Source organism: Leucoraja erinacea, chromosome 20 (assembly GCF_028641065.1).
Source record: "Leucoraja erinacea ecotype New England chromosome 20, Leri_hhj_1, whole genome shotgun sequence".
NCBI lineage: Eukaryota > Metazoa > Chordata > Chondrichthyes > Rajiformes > Rajidae > Leucoraja > Leucoraja erinaceus.
In genome coordinates, this window is record NC_073396.1 from 36,378,892 (window position 1) to 36,401,354 (window position 22,463).

The following is a 22,463-nucleotide window of genomic DNA, read 5'->3' on the forward strand; positions in this document are numbered from 1 at the left end:
AGGGTCTTGGTGAGACCACACCTGGAGTATTGCGTTCAGTTTTGGTCTCCAAATCTGAGGAAGGACATTATTGCCATAGAGGGAGTGCAGAGACGGTTCACCAGACTGATTCCTGGGATGTCAGGACTGTCTTATGAAGAAAGACTGGATAGACTTGGTTTATACTCTCTAGAATTTAGGAGATTGAGAGGGGATCTTATAGAAACTTACAAAATTCTTAAGGGGTTCGACAGGCTAGATGCAGGAAGATTGTTCCAGATGTTGGGGAAGTCCAGTACAGGGGGTCACAGTTTAAGGATATGGGGGAAATCCTTTATGACCGAGATGAGAAAAACATTTTTCACACAGAGAGTGGTGAATCTCTGGAATTCTCTGCCACAGAAGGTAGTTGAGGCCAGTTCATTGGCTATATTTAAGAGGGAGTTAGATGTGGTCCTTGTGGCTAAAGGGATCAGGGGGTATGGAGAGAAGGCAGGTACAGGATACTGAGTTGGATGATCATCCATGATCATATTGAATGGTGGTGCAGGCTCGAAGGGCCGAATGGCCTACTCCTGCACCTAATTTCTATGTTTCTATAAGCTTTCAATTGTATGATGTCTTTAATGTAGTTTAACCCAGTCAAAACTCCTCATCCTGAATAGTTTAGTCCACTTAGTTATCAAATTATGCAAACTTGATATTGTTGGACAACAAACCCACACTGAAACAGCAATATCAGCTTTATTAAGTATAAAACATTTTATAAATATTCTTATTAAAATCAAATATACAAATAGTTTCAATGATTTCAATGTACAGTTATGGTGTTGATAGTACCCATGCACATCCAACTCTGTCATGTAAAACACAATGCAATTGTGTTTATGACCTCTTCGGTTTCATCAAGTTGAACAAGGCTCCTCCACAGCAATAATGTAAAATAGACAAGTTAATGGAGAATCAAACTACATTGTGAATCTTAAGTGTTGGACAGTGTATCCATGAAGGACATGTTTTTATTTCAATTTATATGACCTAGTTAGTGTCATGAGTTACACCATCCAAATTATTTGTTGGAAAATAAACAAGACTAAATTAGAAAGATTGCACTTAAAAAGAATAACAGGCACATCACAACACAAAAAGGCATTCAGTCAAATGATAATGCATATGGATGAAGTATAAGAACAAGCTGCATGGTACAAATGCTCCAGAATAATTGAAAGTTGGTCCCATTAAGAAATTTAGAACTTCTTAAACATATCTGATATTATTAAAGGAGAAACCAGAATAAAGAGGACACAGAGGACCAAATTGCATATCTATTTTGTAGGACTCCATCTTTATTGTTAACAAAACTAGTGTTGGATAACAAACAACAAAAGGATAAATCAACAGTTATGAATGTCCACCTTTGAGAACAAAGGGGTCTTCAAAGCTTCTTCCAATTAATCTACTAGATTCAGGCAAGTCCCCTGAAAGAAAAAAAAGAGAGACATATATATATATATATCTCAAAAGAGCCAGGTGTGGTCTCACCAAAAGTCTTGGTGAGACCACACCTGGAGTATTGCGTACAGTTTTGGTCTCCTAATCTGAGGAAAGACATTCTTGCCATAGAGGGAGTACAGAGAAGGTTCACCAGATTGATTCCTGGGATGGCAGGACTTTCATATGAAGATAGACTCGGCTTGTACACGCTGGAGTTTAGAAGATTGAAGGGGGATCTTATAGAAACTAACAAAATTCTTAAGGGGTTGGACAGGCTAGATGCAGGAAGATTATTCCCGATGTTGGGGAAGTCCAGAACTAGGGGTCACAGTTTAAGGATAAGAGGGAAGTCTTTTAGGACCGAGATGAGAAAAACATCATTTTTTACACAGAGAGTGGTGAATCTGTGGAATTCTCTGCCACAGAAGGTAGTTGAGGCCAGTTCATTGGCTATATTTAAGTGGGAGTTAGATGTGGCCCTTGTGGCTAAAGGGATCAGGGGGTATGGAGAGAAGGCAGGGATGGGATACTGAGTTGGATGATCAGCCATGATCATATCGAATGGCGGTGCAGGCTTGAAGGGCCGAATGGCCTAATCCTGCACCTATTGTCTATGTTTCTATGAGCCTGTAACTGGAAGTGGAAAATAAAAATCATTTTTTGGAGTTAATCAATGTGCCATTTCTTTTCAATGGCTTGTGCCAATGGCAAACAAAACTTGCTAAAGGATAGTGGAACACTACTTCAGGTTTTATTGACAAGATAATTTAATATTCAACTACTTATGGTTCTTTCACTAATAAATCAAAACACAAAATACAAACTACTTGCATACATTTCAGAAGTGTTTTTTATCTGTTAACAACCCCCTCCCCCCTCCCCCCCCGGGTGTTTTAACTCACTGCAACAATAATACATTGTCGGTAGACAAAAATGTTGGAGAAACTCAGCAGGTGAGGTAGCATCTATGGAGCGAAGGAAATGGGCAATGTTTCGGGATGAAACCCTTCTTCAGACTGATATGGGGGAGGGGGGGGAAGAAGAAAGGAAGAGGAGGAGCCAGTGTGCTGAGGGAGAGCCGAGAAGGGGAGGAGAAAGTAAGGACTACCTGAAATTAGAGAAGTCAATGTTCATACTGCTGGGGTGCAAACTGCCCAAGCGAAATATTAGATGCCGTTCCTCCAATTTACGGTGGTGCTCACTCTGGCCATGGAGGAGGCCAAGGACCGAAAGGTCGGATTCGGAATGGGAGGGGGAGTTGAAGTGCTGAGCCACCGGGAGATTAGGTTGGTTTTCGCGAACAGAGCGAAGCGACCGTCAAGCCTGCGCTTGGTCTCACCGATGTAGAGCAACGGATGCAATAGATGAGGTTGGAGGAGGTGCAGGTGAACCTTTGCTGCACCTCATTGTCTTTGCTTTCTGAATTAAACTGCAAAGTAATTATAAATCTTAAAGTGAACAAAATATTTGCAGCCTGACAAAGTGCAATTTAAATGGCCTACCTGGACTGCACTTATCATTTGGCTCTCTTAAAATCACTTTCTTTATATTTGGCAACGATGTAGTTTTAGCAAGAGATTTTACTCCATCCTCCTTGTTCTCATTGACAAAATGAGCTAGAATTCCATACAGTAAAGGGCTATAGAGAGAGCAGAAAATTAACATTCTTTAATCACATGTAACATTTTATTTCATAGAAGTTACTGAACTTGTCACATCATATGAAAGAATTGAAATTATGAAAATATTAATAAAAGGCATGTTATGCAGTAAACATTTGTATTCAGTAAGTAATTATTCATGCAAAATTAGCTTGTAAATGCATATAAATAACAATCACTATGAAACATCTTGAACAACAATATTTGATGTAAACTGTAAACTAAACATGAGCTCTGATTTTCAAAGTCTTGAATAGTATATTACCAGCAGCTAATTTGAGAAGATGGTGAAATGGGGACTGTCTGGAAAGAAATTGCTTCTCCAACATCCAAATAATGTTTCTCAGTCAAATAGTATATTGAGAACATTGTAGATACAAATTTTAAATTTTTTAAATTGCTACATTAGCCTTTTTCTGTTAGTTATTTCTAAGAATATGTTTACTTAGATTTATACTAAATGCTGCTATTTTGTTTTATTGTACAGTTTTCAAATTACACAAATAAATTCCATGAACTAATGGTCATTCAAATGATTTAAAGGATTATGAAAGGATGATTCCAGGGTAGGAACCAATTATATTTCAAAATACACCACCAGTATTAAAGCATAATTTCTTATATTTGTTTGTTCGGTGAGAGAGAAATTAGTAGATCCAGATGAATAGTTGATATTGAAAATGCCCCAAATACCATAAATCTGAAGCAAAATCTCAGCCAATCATGCAGCAACTATGCAGAGCCTTAGAACTGCACAGCACAGGAATAGGCTCATCAGCCAACCCTGGCCATGCCGACCATCCAGCCCATCTACATTAATCCCACATGCCTTCATTAGGTCGATATCAACTTATTCCTTGCCTATTCAAGTGACTATCTAAATGTGATAGCAGCAAGTTCCAGATTTCAATTATTCTGCAGAGGAAAACTCGTCCCTCATATCCAGTTAAAAACTTTCTCCTAACACTTTAAACATATACCTTAATTTGTAATAACCCTGCCATGGGGAAAATATTCTATCAATGCTATAGGATTTTATACACTTTTTGAGATTGCCCCGCCACCTCTTTTGCCTCAAGGAAAACACATCCAGCCATTCCAATCTGAATTTCTTCTGCCTCATCTCCAGTACAACCAATGCAGCAGCAGAACTGCACACAATACTCCAATTGCGATATAACTAGCATTTTGTTAAGTTGAAAAATAGCGTCCCAACATTTGTATTCTGTCCAGATCTATGAAGGCAAACATGACATACGCTTTCTTCATCACTCTATTTAACTTGGAACCAGGAACTCAGAACTCAGGATCTCTTTTCATCAACATTCTTTGGTGCCTTACCATTTACTGTGTGTAGTCTACCATTATGCCATCCCAAAATACCTAATCTCACACTCGGCGGGATTAAATTCCATCTGCCAGTACTCTACTGAACTTTCCATTTGATCTAAATTCTGCTGTTAGACTTCGACTACCTTCTTTGTTATCTACAACACCACCAATTTTCATGTGTGAACTTAATCATTTCTCCAACATTCACATCAAAGTCATTAATATATACCACACCAAGGATTCCTGCACTGATCCTGTAATACACAACTGGGCACAAACTTCTAATCAGAAAAGGATCCTTCTACCACTACCCTCTGTACCCTATTGCCAAACCATTATGGATCCAATTATAGATACAACATGCTGGAGTAACTCAGTGTGCCAGGCAGCATTTCCGGAGAAAAGGAATAGGTGATGTTTCGGGTTGAGACCCTTCATTAGACTGTCACTTATTCCTTTTCTCCAGAGATGCTGCCTGACCCACTGAGTTACTCCAGCATTTTGTGTCTATCTTTGGTGTAAACCAGCAACTGCTTTTCTTTCTTGTACACTTTGGATCCAATTAGCAAGCTTGCCTTGGATCCCCGTGTGCCTTAACCTGTGGACCAGCCTACCTGTGGGACCTTGTCAAAACCTTGCTAAAATCCATGTGGATGATGTCTATCACATTGCCCTCATTAATCAAAAGACTATTAAACTAGTGAGGCCCGAATTTCCATTGCATAAAGTCATATTAAGCCCTGCCTTTCCAAATGTACATAATTTCCCTACCACTGGCACAAAGCTCACCAGTCTGTAGTTACTTGGCTTATCCATGCTGCCCTTTTAAATAAAGGAACAACATTGGCTATCCTTCAGTCATTTGTAGAAGAAAACAGATTTGACATTTCAAGGCAATGACACATATCTAGAAAAGTGAGGTAAAACATGTGTTCGAAACTGCAAAAAGGATAAGGTGAAAACAAAGGGAATGCATTTGATAGGGCAGAGATCAAAGTTGTGAACATAACCACTACTTTAAATTCTGGCAATTAGAGAAAGAAGTGCGAAGAAAGCAAATGTTTTATGATATTGGATACACTGTTTGAAATCAAAAGCACATACATTTTTCTAATTTTAGTAAAATAATTTTAGGATTTGCTTACACAGTTTTTATGCTTGTATCTTCAACAATATTCAGCTCATTCACTAGAAACTGTCTCTCTAAAGGTATCTCAGGTTGGCCAGCCTCTGTGTGGAAAAGTTTACTGTGAAACCGCTATTATTCATTATATTTAATGCAAATATTGATCTAAACAGAAGCAACAGTGGAGATATTATTTTGTATTTACAGGATTGAAAAAAGAATATTCTTCGCAATAAAAATACTTTTTTATTAACAGTGAAGTCAGGAAATTGTTACATGGAATTAATGTCGCATTCCGATTATCTAAATATAAAATCCTGTGATAACTGAACTCTTTTCTTGAAGTCTCATTTTTATGGATACTGTGTGTTATGGCTGCTTTCAATGTAAATAGTTAAAAAAGGTTTTGAAGGTAACACAACTGGAGATGCAGGTAGCATCATGCAATAAAAGCCAAAATACTATAACATAGGCTAAAGTGGAAAATACAAATGGAAGTGTCACAAAAGTCTGAGAATTTCTGGTAAACTTCAGATAATCCCAACCCGTGCCTGAGGGAATTAAGATAAACAAACAGGTAAAAATTAAGGGAAACAAAACTATAGACCCATGTCTATAAGCATATTACAGCCCTGCCTAACTCTTACTTTTAAATCTGTGTGTAATGGCAGCTGAAATTGAGATAGTTCTTCAGAAAGCTGACACTGGTGTAATGTTGACATATGGGAATGTTTGATTGACATACCATCTATTAATCTTAAACTCAACAGCAGTTGAGAGTTTCCAAGGTGTCATGCCCTTATGTATATAAAGTTAAAACCTTGAAAATGTAATCTTGGGGATAAACAATCTGCCCATCTGTGCATATCAACTTTTCAAAAAGAACAAGAGACCAAATCAGTAAGTTACAAGGCATAGAAATCCAAATATTTGGGTTGCAATGACTTACTCTATAAACATTCAAGGTAGATATAGTTTTGGTGAGAATAATTATCCAGTTATGCACCAAATGAATAGGGAAAGGTTATGATATTTGCTTTAAGTGTGAAAAGTCAACTATAATTGAGCTGTTTGCAATTACAGAAAACGAACATGCACAACAGTGTGTAATCATCCAACTTGATCAGTCTCTCATCTTTTTCCTAATATTGCTCACTTGTGTCATTGCACAGCTCTAATTATTATTAGCAACTGTTCAGAAATGTACACTTCATTCGAGTGAATATATTTAATCAATGAATCAAGATGGAGAACAGTCCCAATTGCACTCAAACTACCGTTATCAGATGAGCTGCTTTTGAGCCTTTGCCAACCAGGAGTCATATTCTTGCGAGACAGATCCCCCTGGTGTTCACTCTAATTGGGCCTTGGGAATGAGGTGATAAGCTGCATATGATAAAGGTACTTACATTAATCAGTTTGGTCAAGATTTCCAGTATATTGACAATGCAATGATACATAAATAGTGAAATACTTCCAAGTTAGAATTCTGTTTGACATGCAGGAGAACTCGTAGATGAAGGTGTTCTCCACCCCTTTCTGCTCCAGACTTAGAAATCACGGAGATGATATCAGAAAAGCCTTTCAAACTGGTGGAAACAGTTTTTCACTAGCATTCATGTAGAATTGAGGCTCGGCTCAATTCCATAGAAGTTCTCTACATTTAGGCAAAGACTGCTTCATTTATTTGAGCACTGTAATCCATAATAGACAATTACACTTCTGATCTTACAGCGGCAGAGGAAGCATATGGTTGCATCCAGGATATCCTCAAGAAACTTTTGCAACCTCCAATAAATATCTTCCTTTGTATTACTCCACCCTTTGTAGAGTTTCCCCTGCTTCCCATAGAACTTTGTTTCAACACCACAATCAACTTGCTGATGAAAATCATGTATTTTGCCCAAGTTTTGGCAGTGAATTTTAGAAATGAGTGATCCTTGCAGTAATATATTTAAGGGCATTCAACAGGCTATTATTCAATCAAGGAGATAATATCATGATGAATGGCATGTCTACCATGTTAAGGTTCAGAGTAAACTGCTGTATCAGTAGTTGGTTATTTTACATGGCTGTAAAAACACCAGGTAACAAATATGTAATTGGACTTGCTATTTTCCAGTTTTTCTTTCAAAATAACTGTTACAATTGCTTATTTCTTATGTACAATATTTTCTAATTGTTTTTTTTGCAGTCTTTTTTTCCCCCGAGCAGTGCTTTTCTTTCACTGCCATATACAATTTGTATTTAGCGTACGTTAATCTAGTTGCTTGTGATGTTGCTGCAAGCAAGAATTCCATTGTACATGTACCAAGCATGAATTATATTTTCTCAGAAAAGTGACTTACAAAGATAAAATCTTAAATTTCATTTAACAATGGCCGTACATACCTGCTGTAAGCACTGATGCTGTATATTTGTATTTATTAAACTCAAGATATTCACGGATGAGCTCATTAATAAGAAGGTTTTCATGTGACAGTGGAGGCCTTGGTTCGCTCTGATCATCCAGGGCACTAAAAACCTCAGCTCGAATTCTGGCTTTTAGTTGACCCATCACACCTCTCTTTTCTAAGGTCTCTTTTAGAACTGTAAATCAAAATAATGTTTTTTTAAGTTTAATTTTAAATGCTTGCAGAATTAGCAGGGAACTTAGTTAATTGGCAATACTTGCAATTATAAATGATGGTGTCATCAAAATAAAAGTATTAAACATAATAATTTAAATCACAATCAACAGGTAACTAGAACCTTCCTTAAAATATCTGTTAGTATGATTGACAAGTGGCACTTCCAACAAAAGGGACAATAACAACAGCACATTATGCTTTCAATGACATTATAGAGGATTTCTTTATAGGGTTATTTAACTTTTTTTTTAAATGACTGCAAAACTGAAAGCCCATTAAAAGAAAACATAAATTCATTATTTTAAATGGGAACAGTAAGATACCATTCCATTCCCTATGCCACACCTGAACTCTCACCCATTTCTCCAACCCCTAATATGCATATTTTACGGCAAAAAATTAGGAGAGCTAACAAAATGCTGTTGTTTACTGCAGGGGACACAAAAGTAAAGACATTATGTTTCAATTACACAGGGCATTGGTAGCAGTTCAAATAATTTTTATTATTCTATGGAATTGGTAATCTGTCTCATGAGAATTCTATGTTTGTATCTGTGGAGTTTAAGAGTGAACGAGGACTTGATTAGAGCATGTAAAATCCTAAATGGTCTTGAAATGGTGACTGTAGAAAGGATATTTTAGCTTTGAGAAACTATAGAACTACAGATTAAAATTAAATTGCTGCCTGTTTAAGACAGATGAGGGGTATTTTTCTCTCAAAGTCCTGCAGGTTTTCAGACCCTTTCTCAAAGAGTGATGGGTGCAGAATAACGCCATTACTTTAAAGACAAGTGGATAAAGACTTGAGTTTTCCTGAATGCAGAATCGAGATTATAATACAATCAGCCAGTTAAAGGCATCCTTTTGCATGGCATCTTATTCGCAAATCTTGTTAAATTCTGTTTGTATCCAAATTCTATTTATACCATGACCACTAGAATAATGAATAGAATACTTCATGGATTGTCCAATCACCATATTATTTTGAGCAGATGTTCAGTCAGTCCCGTTGCAAAAGAAAGGTCTAAAGCGAAAAAGGTTACACCAAAGTATCTTGGAATTTGAACTGTTTTCAGGGCAACACAATGTGCATTACGTTGACTGAACAACAATTGTAGATTGCTAATGTGAACACTAACACATACATGGCTTTCAGGTGAGGTCTGAATTTCATACAATTCAAAAGACATTTTTAGAAATAACAGTAGAAAGCGGGAATATTTTAAGTAAGATAATAAAAGAGAAATGTGTGGGAAGGAACTGCAGATGTTGGTTTAAACTGAAGATAGACACAAATAACTGGAATAACTCAGCAGGTCAGACAGCATCTTTGGAGAAAAGGAATAGGTGACGTTTCGGGTTGCAATCTTTCTTCAGACTCAAAAGGAATAAGTGAATTTTTGGGTCGCGATCCTTCTTCAGACAAAAGAAAAAGGTGACATTTCAGGTCGACTCGAAACTTCACCTATTCCTTTTCACCAGACATGCTGTCTGACCCGTTTAATAAAAGAGAAATTGGTTGACTTCAACTGGAGTTTGTTAGAAATATGCTGATAGTCAATGGATGTTTCTTATTTTGGCATACAAAGATTATTACTGAAGAGCACATCTTAGATTTGGGTAGGAAGGATCTGCAGATGCTGGTTTACACTGAAGATAGACACAAAATGGTGGTGTAATTCAGCGGGACAGGCAGCATCTCTGTTGGAGTCTGCACCATGCAGGCTGTAGGCCAGGTGCTGAGCCTGGAACTCAGGTGAGGCGACAGCACTGGCCTCGATCGGAAACATCACCCATTCCTTCTCTCCAGAGATGTTGCCTGTCCCTCTGAGTTACTCAAGCATTTTGTGTCTGTCTTAGATTTGGGTGCTCAGAAATGCGACTCAGCTAAGTGAGTATCTTTCTAGTATGGAACACAGTCACAATATATTCATTTGTAGTCTGGAGGTTCATTTTCAAAAGGCTTGGTTTGTAGAAGTGACAAGCCATGATCTTAACCCGGTCTACGAACAATCCCAATCTCAGTGCAAAATCGGTAAGGTGTTTCACTGCCCAAAGAAATGTCTTAATCGTTGTTGCTGCAATGCTGCATCCGAGTTGAGAGTAACCATACTTTACATCAAGGTAGCTTTTAACCAAATATAGCATTGCAACAACATGGTAAAACTGAAGTCAATTAATATCAAAGGAAAAATGATTTGGTGGTAAAAAACATACATATTGTATCACATTATGATTACCAGAGGATACCCACCTCAGGGCAGTGACCTAGGCCCAACTATTTTCTCAAAGTCATAGAGCATAGAAGCAGGCCCATCGGTCCTGCTTGCCACGGCAACCAAGGTGCCCCATCTACACTTGTCACACGTGCCCACGTTTGACCCATATCCATCTAAACCTTTCCTATTCATGTATCTGTTCATATATCTTTTAAATGTTGTCATAGTTTCTGCCTAAGTCACTCATCCCATATACCCACCACCCTGCTCTGCTGCTTCAGAAATTTACGGGATGTTGCCAGGACTCGATGGCCTGAGCTATGCGGAGAGGTTGGGCAGGCTAGGACTTTATTCGATCAAGTGCATCTATAAAGTCAAGGGGTGATCTAATAGAGATGTATTAAATCATGAGGGGAATTGAAAAGGTGAATAGGTGAATTGATAAGGTGAGCCTTTTACCCAAGTTAGATGAATCAAGAATCAGAGAATATAAGTTTAAGGTAAGAGAGCAAAAGATTAAGAACTAGTGAGGCAACATTTTCACTGAGGGAATGGTGGGTATATGGAATGAACTGCCAGAGGAGGGAGTTGAGGCTGATACAATAACATTTAAAATACACTTGGTCTGGTACATGGATGGGAAAGGTTTAGAGGGATATGGGCCTAATGTGGACAAATAGAACTAGCTTTGATGGGGCATCTTGGTCGGTATGGAAAGTTGGGCTGAAGGGCCTGCATCCATGCTCTGACTCCATCCCACTTATGCATTCACTCTCTACACACATGGGGTATTTACAGAGGCCAATTAACTTACAAACCCATACATCTTTAGGATGTGGGAGGCATCCAGCGGAAACCAACCACAGGGGGAAAATGCAAATTCCACACAGACAGCACCTGAGGTCAGAAATTCATCCTGGGCTCTGGCACTGTGCGGCAGCAGGTCTACCAGCTGCGCCACCCTGAGCAGGCAACTGTAAACTAGCGAGATTCTAACATTACCTCAACAACATTTTCCAAATTCACTAGTGTCCTCATTCAGGCAACATCACCAGTTCCAAGCAGCGGCGTAGCAATTGTTGAGGGAGTTGGTTGCAGCAGAACACATGCAAGCAGTAGTTATGAAGTGACTTCTTCAAACTGACATTGTTGAAGTCCCCTGCTTTAGAATCATAGAATGATACAGTGTGGAAACAGGCCCTTTGGCCCAACTTACCCACACCGGCAAACATGCCCCGAGCTATACTAGTCCCACCTTTCCGCTCTTGGCCCATATCCCTCCAAACATGTCCTATCCATGTAGATTACAGAGGGAACTAATGATGGGGGGAGAATAAAAAGCCAAGAGGTTATGGGATACCTCAAATTGCTGCAGCTATCCATAATAATATTTCTTCATAAATGTACAGAGTATTTCATAGTTGTGCATGTGATCTTATTTCAATAAAGATTTTAAAGTCAATGAGTTTAATTTTATTACTGCAGACGTTAATGGAAATGACCACATGATGTTATCATTTTCCATTTTTTATGCCATATTTGAAAACACCAATACAAGTCTGCTGAATCTAATTTAGTATAGATTGATATGGTATATCAGAGAACAGTATATCAGAGAAATTGGAAAGCTTCTAGGGAAAAAAAAGAGCATTTCTTGAAATATGCTAAACTGAAGGCAATAGGTTGAAGAGACATTGTGAGATAGATTCCAAAGAACAATAGGCATTTTTTAAATGGAGCAGAACTCCAATGGTTCCTGGCAATTAAATAATAGCCAGCTTTACCGCTATGAATTCAGTACAATAAAAACATACAGAAAGGTATCAACTACTGTTGGATCAACTGAAAATTGGGGAGAAATACATTTGAGAGTACAAGTTTGAAGAAAGATCCCATCCAAACATCACCTATCCATATTTTGCAGAAATGCTGCCTGACACGCTGAGTTACTCCAGCACGTTGCCTTTTCTTTTAGTAAACTAGCAGCTGCGATTTCTTATTTCTACATTTGAGATAGACAATTCCCCATGTAGGTTATTCAGCAGGAGCAAAAACTGAAACTGCAAAAATAAACTTATTGCAAGCGTGAATTCGTGAAAGTGACTACTTCCTGAAGATTCAAGCCTTTTCTGCCCAAGGGTATAAAATCATGTATTACATTGAAACGCGGGGAGGTGGCTTCAGTTGCCCGGGCCCGAGATAATTCACTCCGTCGCCACCCACTAAACTTTCCTCCCCCCTCTGGCTTGATCAGACGGAGAGAACCTTAGTTTGTTGGGTTTCTGTCACATATTGTTTGGCAGTGCTTGTGAGTGGGCCCGTGGAGGGTTTATTATCACTGTCAACAGCGTGACTCTTGGTGAACCGTCTCCAGCGGCGCTAGAGTTGGCACCAAGTCCGGCGATAAACGGAATGAAGCCGGCCCACAACACGCCTTCAGCCCGCCGGCCTACAACAGCCCGATCTGCGAGACGATTCGCATCAACTATCATCATTCCCACAGCTGAGTTGAGTCTATTGGCGGCTGCCGACACCTACCGGCTTTCAGCTCGCTAACGGTCGCCATTTGCCCGCCTTCGCCCGCCCACGTGACCGCCGAGCTGGCTGGGCTGTAGAGGGCGCGGTTGCCATGGCAGCGGGTGCAGGCCGCGCCGCGCCGGGCCGGGCCGCTCCTGGCGGTAACGCGGGCACCGACACTGTGCTGGAGTAACAGCATGACGGGCAACATCTCTGGATGATAGACACACGGTGCTGGAGAATCAGCGGGTCAGGTCGCATCTGGGGAAGATACACACACACAGTGCTGGAGTAACCAATCCGGTAAGGCAGCATCTCCAGAGCTAGGACACAAGTGCTAGAGTAACTCAGCGGGTTAGGCAGCATCTCTGGACCATAGATGACACAGTGTTGGAGTAACCATCGGGGCAGTCAGTATCTGTGGACCATAGACAAACAGTGTTGGAGTAACTCAGCGCGACAAGCGGCTTCTCTGGAGGATAGCCACAAAACGCTGGAGTAACTCAGCGGGCCAGGTTGCATCACTGGAGAGAAGGAATGAGTGACGTTTCGGGTCGAGACCCTTCTTCAGACTGAGAGTCGGGGAGAGGGTGACGAGACTCTAGTCTAGAGATATAGAAGGGTAAGGTGTGAAAATGACAAATCAAAGCTCAAAGCAAGGAAATGTAGGATGATTCATCACAATCAATAAAAGTATAAAGAAGGGTCTTCTGTCCATTTCCCTCCACAGATACTGCCTGACCAACTGAGTTCCTTCAGTGATTTGTTTTTTGCCTCATGATGCCTGCATCTACAATTCCTTAAATAATCAACAATTATTTAATGATGTAGTCTTAAACGAGAGCTGGAATCAATAGGAGCCCTGAACAATTTGCCTATCGGTCTTATGAACTCCTATGTGAATGGAAGTTACTCCTTCGATCACCAAACTATATTTATTCAGTGAGCTATTAGGGCAATTAATGTTGCTGTTGCTAATATTAATGACTGAGGATTTGCCTAACACAGCTTACTAAATGTTTTCATTCATGGCTTAACGATCGAATAATGTCAAGTTGCTCGCTTTGAAGTGGAGCCACCCGAGACAGCCACATCACAGCACATCGTCTACAGCAGCCTACCCCTCAAGATAGAGGAGCATGAGGTGAGGCGCACTCTGCGGGCCATCAATCCAAGGAAGGCTACTGGTCCGGACGGCGTCTCTGGACGCGTGTTGAAGGACTGCGCAGACCAGCTGGCTGGAGTCTGGACGAGGATTTTTAACCAGTCTCTGGCCCAGTCCACTGTTCCACCCTGTCTGAAATCCTCCACCATAGTCCCCTTGCCCAAAAAAAACAACATCTCCAGCCTCAACGACTACCGGCCAGTCGCACTCACACCAGTGGTGATGAAGTGTTTTGAAAAACTGGTCCGGGGTCACATCACATCACTTCTGCCCCGAAGCTTTGACCCCCACCAGTTTGCGTACAGAGCGAATAGATCCACAGAGGACGCTGTAGCCACAGCTCTCCATGCTGCACTGTCTCACCTGGAGCAGCGGGGGAGCTACGTGCGGATGCTCTTTGTGGACTACAGCTCTGCTTTTAATACTATCCTTCCCCACAAACTGGTGGACAAACTGGGGGACTTGGGACTTCCACACTCCACCTGTACGTGGATAAATAGCTTCCTGTCGGGTCGAAGCCAGAGAGTCAGAGTGGGCCATCACACATCCACGGCCCTCAGCCTCAGTACCGGCTCTCCACAGGGCTGTGTACTGAGCCCCCTGCTCTACACCATCTACACGCATGACTGCACCCCCGCCCACCACAGCAACACCATTGTCAAATTTGCGGATGACACTACAGTGGTGGGACTCATCTCCGCGGGGGACGAGTACGCCTACCGGGATGAGGTGGAGCAGCTGACAGTGTGGTGCGAAGAAAATAACCTGCTCCTCAACACCTCAAAGACGAAGGAGGTAATAATAGACTTCAGGAAAAACAAAACGGACATGGTACCACTGACCATCAGAGGGGACTGTGTAGAGAGGGTGGCGGATTTCCGCTTCCTGGGAATCCACATTGAGGAGGACCTGACGTGGAGCGTGAACACCACTGCGCTGCTGAAAAAGGTCCAGCAGAGACTGCACTTCCTGCGGGTGCTCAGGAAGAACAACATCACTCAGAGGCTGCTGCTGTCCTTTTATCGGTGCTCCATTGAGAGCATACTAACATACTGTGTATGCGTGTGGTACACCAGCTGCACAGTGGCTCAGAGGAAAGCGCTCCAGAGGGCCATTGACAACGCCCAGAGGATTGTCGGCTGCCCTCTCCTTACCTTGGAGGACCTACACAGTTCCCGCTGCACCAAAAAAACCCAGAATATAATAAAGGACATTTCCCACCCCGGACACTCCCTGTTTGAACTGTTGCCATCAGGCAGACGGTACAGATCCACAAGGACAAGGACAAATAGACTACAAAACAGTTTTTACCCCACTGCTATAAAAGCACTAAATGTGGCCGCCAAGGAACGCAGGGGCGATACAGACTAAGGGACTGTGGTAACGGTGAAATCGACAGAAGGATGGAGGGTTGGGTGTGTATGCGTGTTTTCTCTGTGATTTTTATTTATTTGCTTATCTTTATTATTTTACCGTGGATGTTTCGTTAGCTTTAGAAATGTTTGAATGCTGCACTGACTGGCTGACATTTTAAATTTCGTTGTACATGGCCCATGTTACAATGACAATAAAGAAACTATTCTATTCTATTCTAAGTTGGAACACATTTCTACATTAACAGCTGTATTTGTTCTGTTTGATATTGTTCACAAGAGATAAGTAGGCCACAAAGACTGCTGAACAGCAGTGAATGCCACACAAAAGGTAATCTTGCATGTTTCAATGCAATGAAGCATAGATAACATTGTTAACTTTAATTTTAAAAGGAACTGTGTTAGCTCTGTATCAAATTCTGCAATGTCATTGGTTCTGTTTATCTGTGTGCAGCTTGAATATGTTTGCCATTTTTTTTGTGTGGGAGTAAAATACTCCCACAACAACATTTAAAAATAAACAAATCTCACAAACAGTCATCATAGAACACAGGAAAGTACAGCTCAGAAACCGGTCATTCAGTCCACCTTGTTAACCATGATGCCAAATTAAAGCATTCCCATCTGCCTATACATTGTCCATATCTCTCAATTCTCTATCTGTCCATGTGTCTATGTATGCATGAGTTTGTTGCTATTGTGTCTGCTACTACCACCTCCTCTGGCAGCATGTTCCAGGCACCTATCACTCTCTGCGTAAAATAAACTAAGAAACTCACCTTTAAGACTGCTTAAATGCCCTATCTATGCCTCTTATGATTTGTATACCGGCACTTCTATTTGGTCACCTTTCAGCATCCAATGATCAAGAGAAAACAATTCAAGTTTGTTCAATCCTTTATTTTATACATAAAAAAGACACAAAGTGCTGGTCTGGCAGGATCAATGTGAGAAATGTAGAGGAGATGTTTCAGAATCCTTCTTCAGACTTCAGTAGTAAGTGAGAGACATAGCTGCAAAAGAGTTGTGGACAGAACAAGGCCTGGCAAATGATAGGTAGATACAGGTGAAGGAGATTTTGTTTGATATACAGGTGGACATAGGCCAGAGCAGAAAATAAGGAAACTGAGGAGGGGGGGAAATGGGGCAGGATTGTGGGAAAAATGGGTGCAGTCGAACCATCCGCAGTCGGGGCGATCAAAGCTCCTGCTTCGGGGCAGTCGAAGCTCCCGTGTCGGGGCGGCCGAGCTCCTGCGGCCTGGAGCTCCTGAAGTCGGTCTCTAACCAGGGACTGCGAGCTCCACAATGTTAAAGTCCGCAGGTTCCTGCGGTTGGAGCTCCAAGGTCGATCCCCAACAGGGATTGCCAGCTGCACGATGTTAAGTCCTGCAGGCTTCCACGGTTAGAGCTCCCGAAGTTGGTCTCCAGCAGAGGAGATGTCAGGCCGCAGTGCTGACGGAGATACGATACGGAAAAAAATTGCATCTCCATCGAGGTAAGAGATTAAAAAAAGTTTCCCCCACCCCCAACCCCCCTCCCCTCCCCCCCCCCACACATAAAACAAGCTAAGGAACACTAAAACATACATTTAACACGATAAAAAACAACATAAAGAGGGACGTGACAGACTGTTGGCAAGGCGCCACCCGATGGTGAGGTTTAGTAAGGTCATTGTACTTCTAACCTATATTCTAAAGATGATTTGACAATATTTATAAATGCAAGACTTAGAATTAGTTAGTTTTGTTTGAAGCAATTCACATAGGAAGATTCAACAAACACTGATGCCCTCGTTTACCTGAATCAGTCCACTCACCTGCCTTCCTCCGGCCCCAACACCCATCCCTGCCGGGTGCTCACCATCGCCCCCGACCTCCCCCTCTCCGACACCGAACGGTCGGTCCTCAGCAGAGGTCTCACCTTTGTCCTCCTCCGTCCCCACCTCAGCGCGTTCCGCGCCCACCACGACTTGGAGCTCTTCTACCGTCGCCTCCGTCTCACAGCGTTCTTCCACGGGAAGGAGTCCTCGCCCCCCATTGATGACCCCTTTTCCCGTCTCCAATGAACCCCCTCCTCGTGGACCCTCCCTCGTGGCCCTCCGGCTTTAGAACTTTTTATCCAAAACTGCCGTTGCGACATCAACCGCCTCAACTTCTCCATTCCCTTATCTCACTCCAATCTCTCCCCCCCCCCCCGAACGTACTGCCATTGACTCACTCCGCAACAACCCAGACTGGGTTATCAAACCCGCCGACAAGGGAGGTGCCGTAGTAGTCTGGCGCGTCGATATCTACAAAGCTGGGGCCACGCGCAAACTCTCGGACACCTCCTCCTACTTATCCTGGACCATGACCCCACTGACGAGCACCAGGCCACTATCTCAAGCACCATCACCGACTTCATCAACGCCGACGCCCTGCCCCCCCGAGCCTCCAACCTCATCGTTCCCCAGCCCCGCACGGCCCGATTTTACCTTCTCCCCAAAATCCACAAACCTGACTGTCCTGGCAGACCCATTGTCTCTGCCTGTTCGTGCCCCACCAAACTCATTTCCACATACCTTGACTCCATCCTATCCCCCTTGGTTAAATCCCTCCCGACCTATGATCAAGACACCTCAGACACTCTCCGTCGTCTCTGCACATTCCATCCTCTAGGCCCCCATCCTCTCATCTTCACCATGGACGTCCAGTCACTCTACACCTCCATCCCCCACCAGGATGGTCTCAAAGCCCTCCGGTTCTTCCTCGACCGGAGGAGCAACCTATACCCGTCCACTGATACTCTCCTCCGCCTAGCGGAGTTGGTCCTTACCCTCAATAACTTCTTGTTTGACTCTTCCCATTTCCTCCAAATACAAGGCGTAGCTATGGGCACGCGCATGGGCCCCAGCTACGCCTGCCTCTTTGTCGGGTACGTCGAACAATCCTTGTTCGAGGCGTACCATGGCCCCATCCCCGACCTCTACCTCCGCTACATCGACGATTGCTTTGGTGCCACCTCCTGCACCCACACACAACTGACTGACTTCATCCGCTTCACCACTAACTTCCATCCGGCACTCAAATACACCTGGACCATTTCCGACACTTCCCTACCATTCCTTGACCTCACTATCTCCATCGCAGGTGATAGACTTCTGACCGACATCCACTATAAACCCACTGACTCCCACGGCTATCTTGTGTAACCTCCACTATAAACCCACTGACTCCCACGGCTATCTTGACTACTTCCTCCAACCCTGCTTCCTGTAAGGACTCCATCCCCTATTCCCAATTCCTCTGTCTATGCCGCATCTGCTCCCAGGATGAGGTGTTCCACACCAGGGCATCGCAAATGTCCTCATTCTTCAGGGAATGGGGGTTCCCCTCCCCCACTATAGATGAGGCTCGCACCAGGGTCTCCTCCATACCCCGTAACACTGCTCTCTCTCTCCTCATCCTCCCACTCTCAACAAGGGCAGAGTCCCCCTGGTCCTCACCTTTCACCCCACTAGCCGGCACATACAACAAATAGTCCTCCATCAGTTTCGCCACCTCCAACGTGACCCCACCACTCGCCACATCTTCCCATCTTCCCTCCTGTCTGCCTTCTGCAAATAACGCTCCCTCCGCAACCCTTGTCAATTCTTCCCTTCCCTCCCGCTCCACCCCTTCCCCGGGCACTTTTCCTTGCAACCGCAAGAGATGCTACACCTGTCGCTTTACCTCCCCCCTCGTCCCCATTCAAGGACCCAAGCAGTCGTTCCAGGTGCGACAAAGGTTCACCTGCACCTCCTCCAACCTCATCTATTGCATGCGCTGCTCTAGATGTCAGCTGATCTATATCGGTGAGACCAAGCGTAGGCTTGGCGATCGTTTCGCCGAACACCTCCGCTCGGTCCGCACTAACCTACCTGACCTCCCGGTGGCTCAGTACTTCAACTCCCCCTCCCATTCCGTATCCGACCTCTCTGTCCTGGGCCTCCTCCACGGCCAGACTGAGCAACACCGGAAATTGGAGGAGCAGCACCTCATATTCCGTTTAGAGAGTCTGCATCCTGGTGGCATGAACATTGATTTCTCACAATTCTGTTAACCCTTGCTGTCTCCTCCCCTTCCTAACCCAGCCCTCGGGCTCCTCCTCCTCCTCCTTTTTCCTTTCTTCTCCCCGCCAACCCCCACCCCTATCAGTCTGAAGAAGGGTTTCGGCCCGAAACGTTGCCTATTTCCTTCGCTCCATAGATGCTGTGGACCCGCTGATTTTCTCCAGCATTTTTGTGTACCTTCAATGAAAGATAATGCCTATTTACATCCGAAATGGGTGGATTCACTAAGTAGGGAAAATAGTGAATGCCACTAGCTGGAGTCCATGCCCAATATATTATTTGCATCAGAATCTTCCATTAGTATTTTGAAAAAAAATAGCCTGGGCATCTAAGTTGAATAATTAGAAACTGCCATCATGGGCTGAAATAAATTCCCTATGAATTTGAATTAAGTGGTTGATATAAACATGGCAGATTTGCTATGGAGTAGACATAACACCAAGGTACCACCCTGAAAAACTCTGCCCATCCTCTTATCACCTTTACCCCTGAACTTGGAGCCACACAACTTCAATTCAGGAGTGAGGAGGAAATGTAATCACATCATCGTACTGAATGACCAAATCTCTTATTTTGATTCTGTGATTCTGAGATCTAGATACCCTGCCAAACCCTATATCATTTTCATGTGCCTCTCTGAGATCATCTCTCATTGTACTGAAAACTGAAGACTTATTATTAGCCTCCGCTTATTTTCCTGATGGAACATTCAACTAATCTCTTGAAATTAATCTGATTAATCTCCCTTGCACCCATCTCCCTCTTTTACACGTATATCCTTTCTTAAGGAGGGAGGCCAGACCTATGCACAATAATCCAGGTGCAGACTCACCAGGGCTGTATATAATTTCAGAAAATAGACATTAAATGCTGGAGCAACAGACGGGGACAGGCAGCATCTCAGAAGAGAAGTAGTGGGTGACGTTTCGGGTCAAGACCCTTCTTTAGACTGAGAGTCAGGGGAGAGGGAAACTAGAGATATGGAAAAATAAGATATGAAAATGACAGATCAAAGTAGAGTTGGATTCAGACCAAGAGTCAGGGGAGAGGGAAACCAGATGTCATCTGTTATCCAGCTCTGCTTTGATCTGTCGTTTCCACACCTTACCCTACCATATCTCTAGTTTCACCCTCCCCTGACTCTCAGTCTGAACAAGGGTCTTGACCCGAAACATAAACCATTCCTTCTCTCCAGAGATATCCCTTGTCCAGCATTTTGTGCATTCCCGGTGTAAACCAGCATGTGCAGTTCCTTCCTATACATTTTCTCTGCTCCACTGTGAAATCTGCTCAAGGTATGCCTACTTTGTAGAAGTTCTCCTCCACTCTCCAATGAGAGTTCTACAACACACTCTCTTGCTCCTCCCTCTCTGTGATTCCTCCTCCTCTCCAGCTCTGCATTGATCTGTTGTTTTCACACATCCTTCCATATCTCTAGTTTCCCTCTCCTCTGACTTTCAGAAGGATGTCTTTTCTCTTGTAATTAATTTGTTATCTTGGAAGCCAACACTCTTTCTAATGTTATTTTTCCTTCGTAATTTATTTTTTCAGAGCTTCTTACACATAAACACCAAGGGTGCTTTTTAACACCTTTCAGTCTGTTGGCATTTAAGAAAACTCGTTTTCATTTGTTTTTCTTTCAAAATGGACGATTAACATTTTTCCTTGAAGATAGCAATCTGTTCTATACCTACAAACACACATGGCAAAAGATCATGAGTGAACTAAATGAAACTTCCAACAATCTAGAAGTTTCTTGATGTTCGCTTTTTGAAGGCAGCTTTATCCTCGTTTAATTATCCATTATTATTTTTTGTAATTTGATTATCTCAACAACACAGTGAAAATTCCTCAATAATTTGGTAAAAGCCATTGGAAACATGATTTGTAATATTTCAGATTCTTGAACATCAGATACAGGGGTTATATAAAAATTTACCACACCCAAACATGCAGGTTGTTTCAAGGTATTGAGAAACAATGCAGCAGCTAGTGATATTTGATATGAATATGCCAAATATTTTTTATCAAACATGTTATTGGTTGTTTTATTTGTACAGTCTGATTAAACACAAAGATTACTGAGAAAACAAAGAAACATGAATAGCTGCGCCAAGCTGTCTCCAATCTACATGTTCTTCCACTTCTGTGGAACTTCCAGCAGCATTTAATCTCAGTATTCTCCCTGCTGCTGGAGGACCTCCAGTGGTCTACTCCAGCGATACTTCAAACTCATTGTTGTGGCCTTGCACATTGAAGTTGATCCTTTGTAGGTTGCTGTCTCCCTCTTACAGTGGCCACCACTGCGAGCACAAGTGTCTCACTGCTGGGAGGCAGCTTACCAGGCCGGGCCGGGCTTCCCCTCAAGCAGCCTGGAGAAGGAGCGATAGCAGCATTGGCACCCGGACCTGAGGCTGGGCAGTTACCTCACTTCATCTCCTACCCTCTTGCCCCATCTGCATCCAACTCATCAATTTCTGACATATCCCCCTTCTTCACTGGAATACCAGCAGCGATCATGTCTTCCTGTTTCTACCCATTTTTGCTATTGTGGAAATCACTGTCAACGTGACTCCTTGGTTTGCCTACCTACACCTTCCAACCATAGATGCTGGACAGAGCCACTTTCAGGATGCAGTGGTCAGAGAGGAGGATCGCAGTCACCAGGACAACGGGCCTTTAAGACTAAGTTAAGACTGCACTCAGAAGAAGTTTGAAACTTTATTGGCACTAGAGATGTGGCGACTCAATGTACTGTTTCGGCAAAATCTACTATTACACCACTATGTACTTTTGTAATTATCTAGAGGGGAATTGTGAGACTGATCAAGCGGATTTTATGTTAACCTATGATGAATGTTTGACGGCACTGGGCCT

At 42.7% G+C, this 22,463-nt stretch overlaps 2 protein-coding genes across 4 annotated transcripts in view; one reads left to right on the forward strand and one right to left on the reverse strand.

Annotated features, from left to right (window-relative positions):
* Nucleotides 1–707: 707 nt before the first annotated feature.
* On the reverse strand, nt 708–13,112 carry cep20 (centrosomal protein 20). Of its 3 annotated transcripts, XM_055651877.1 has the most exons (5): nt 12,980–13,112; nt 7,984–8,181; nt 5,612–5,696; nt 2,976–3,112; nt 708–1,457 (listed from the first exon to the last, which is right to left on the reverse strand). In XM_055651877.1, exons 1-5 carry the CDS (start codon nt 13,005–13,007, stop codon nt 1,381–1,383), a joined length of 525 nt encoding a protein of 174 aa, XP_055507852.1. In that variant the 5' UTR covers nt 13,008–13,112; the 3' UTR covers nt 708–1,380. The 3 variants fall into 3 exon arrangements, 2 of the variants coding, with proteins under 2 accessions (XP_055507852.1, XP_055507853.1); XR_008725140.1 differs by lacking the exon at nt 5,612–5,696; XM_055651878.1 differs by lacking the exons at nt 708–1,457; nt 2,976–3,112 and having other exon boundaries at nt 5,608–5,696.
* Nucleotides 12,999–22,463, forward strand: part of abcc1 (ATP-binding cassette, sub-family C (CFTR/MRP), member 1) — a 169,919-nt gene continuing 160,454 nt past the window's right edge. Inside the window, exon 1 of the mRNA XM_055651875.1 lies at nt 12,999–13,261. The gene's annotated coding sequence lies outside the window, so the exon portion shown is untranslated. The remainder of the gene's footprint in view (nt 13,262–22,463) is intronic.

Bases quoted from the DNA above. Each gene is read 5' to 3' on its own strand.
- cep20 (XM_055651877.1), bottom strand. From the start codon at position 13,007: ATGGCGACCGTTAGCGAGCTGAAAGCCG. The intron at 5,697-7,983 runs GTATGTACGGCC...TTTTCCACACAG, and splicing joins AGCATCAGTGCTTACAGCAG to AGGCTGGCCAACCTGAGATA. The intron at 3,113-5,611 runs GTAAGCAAATCC...CTCTCTCTATAG, and splicing joins GATACAAGCATAAAAACTGT to CCCTTTACTGTATGGAATTC.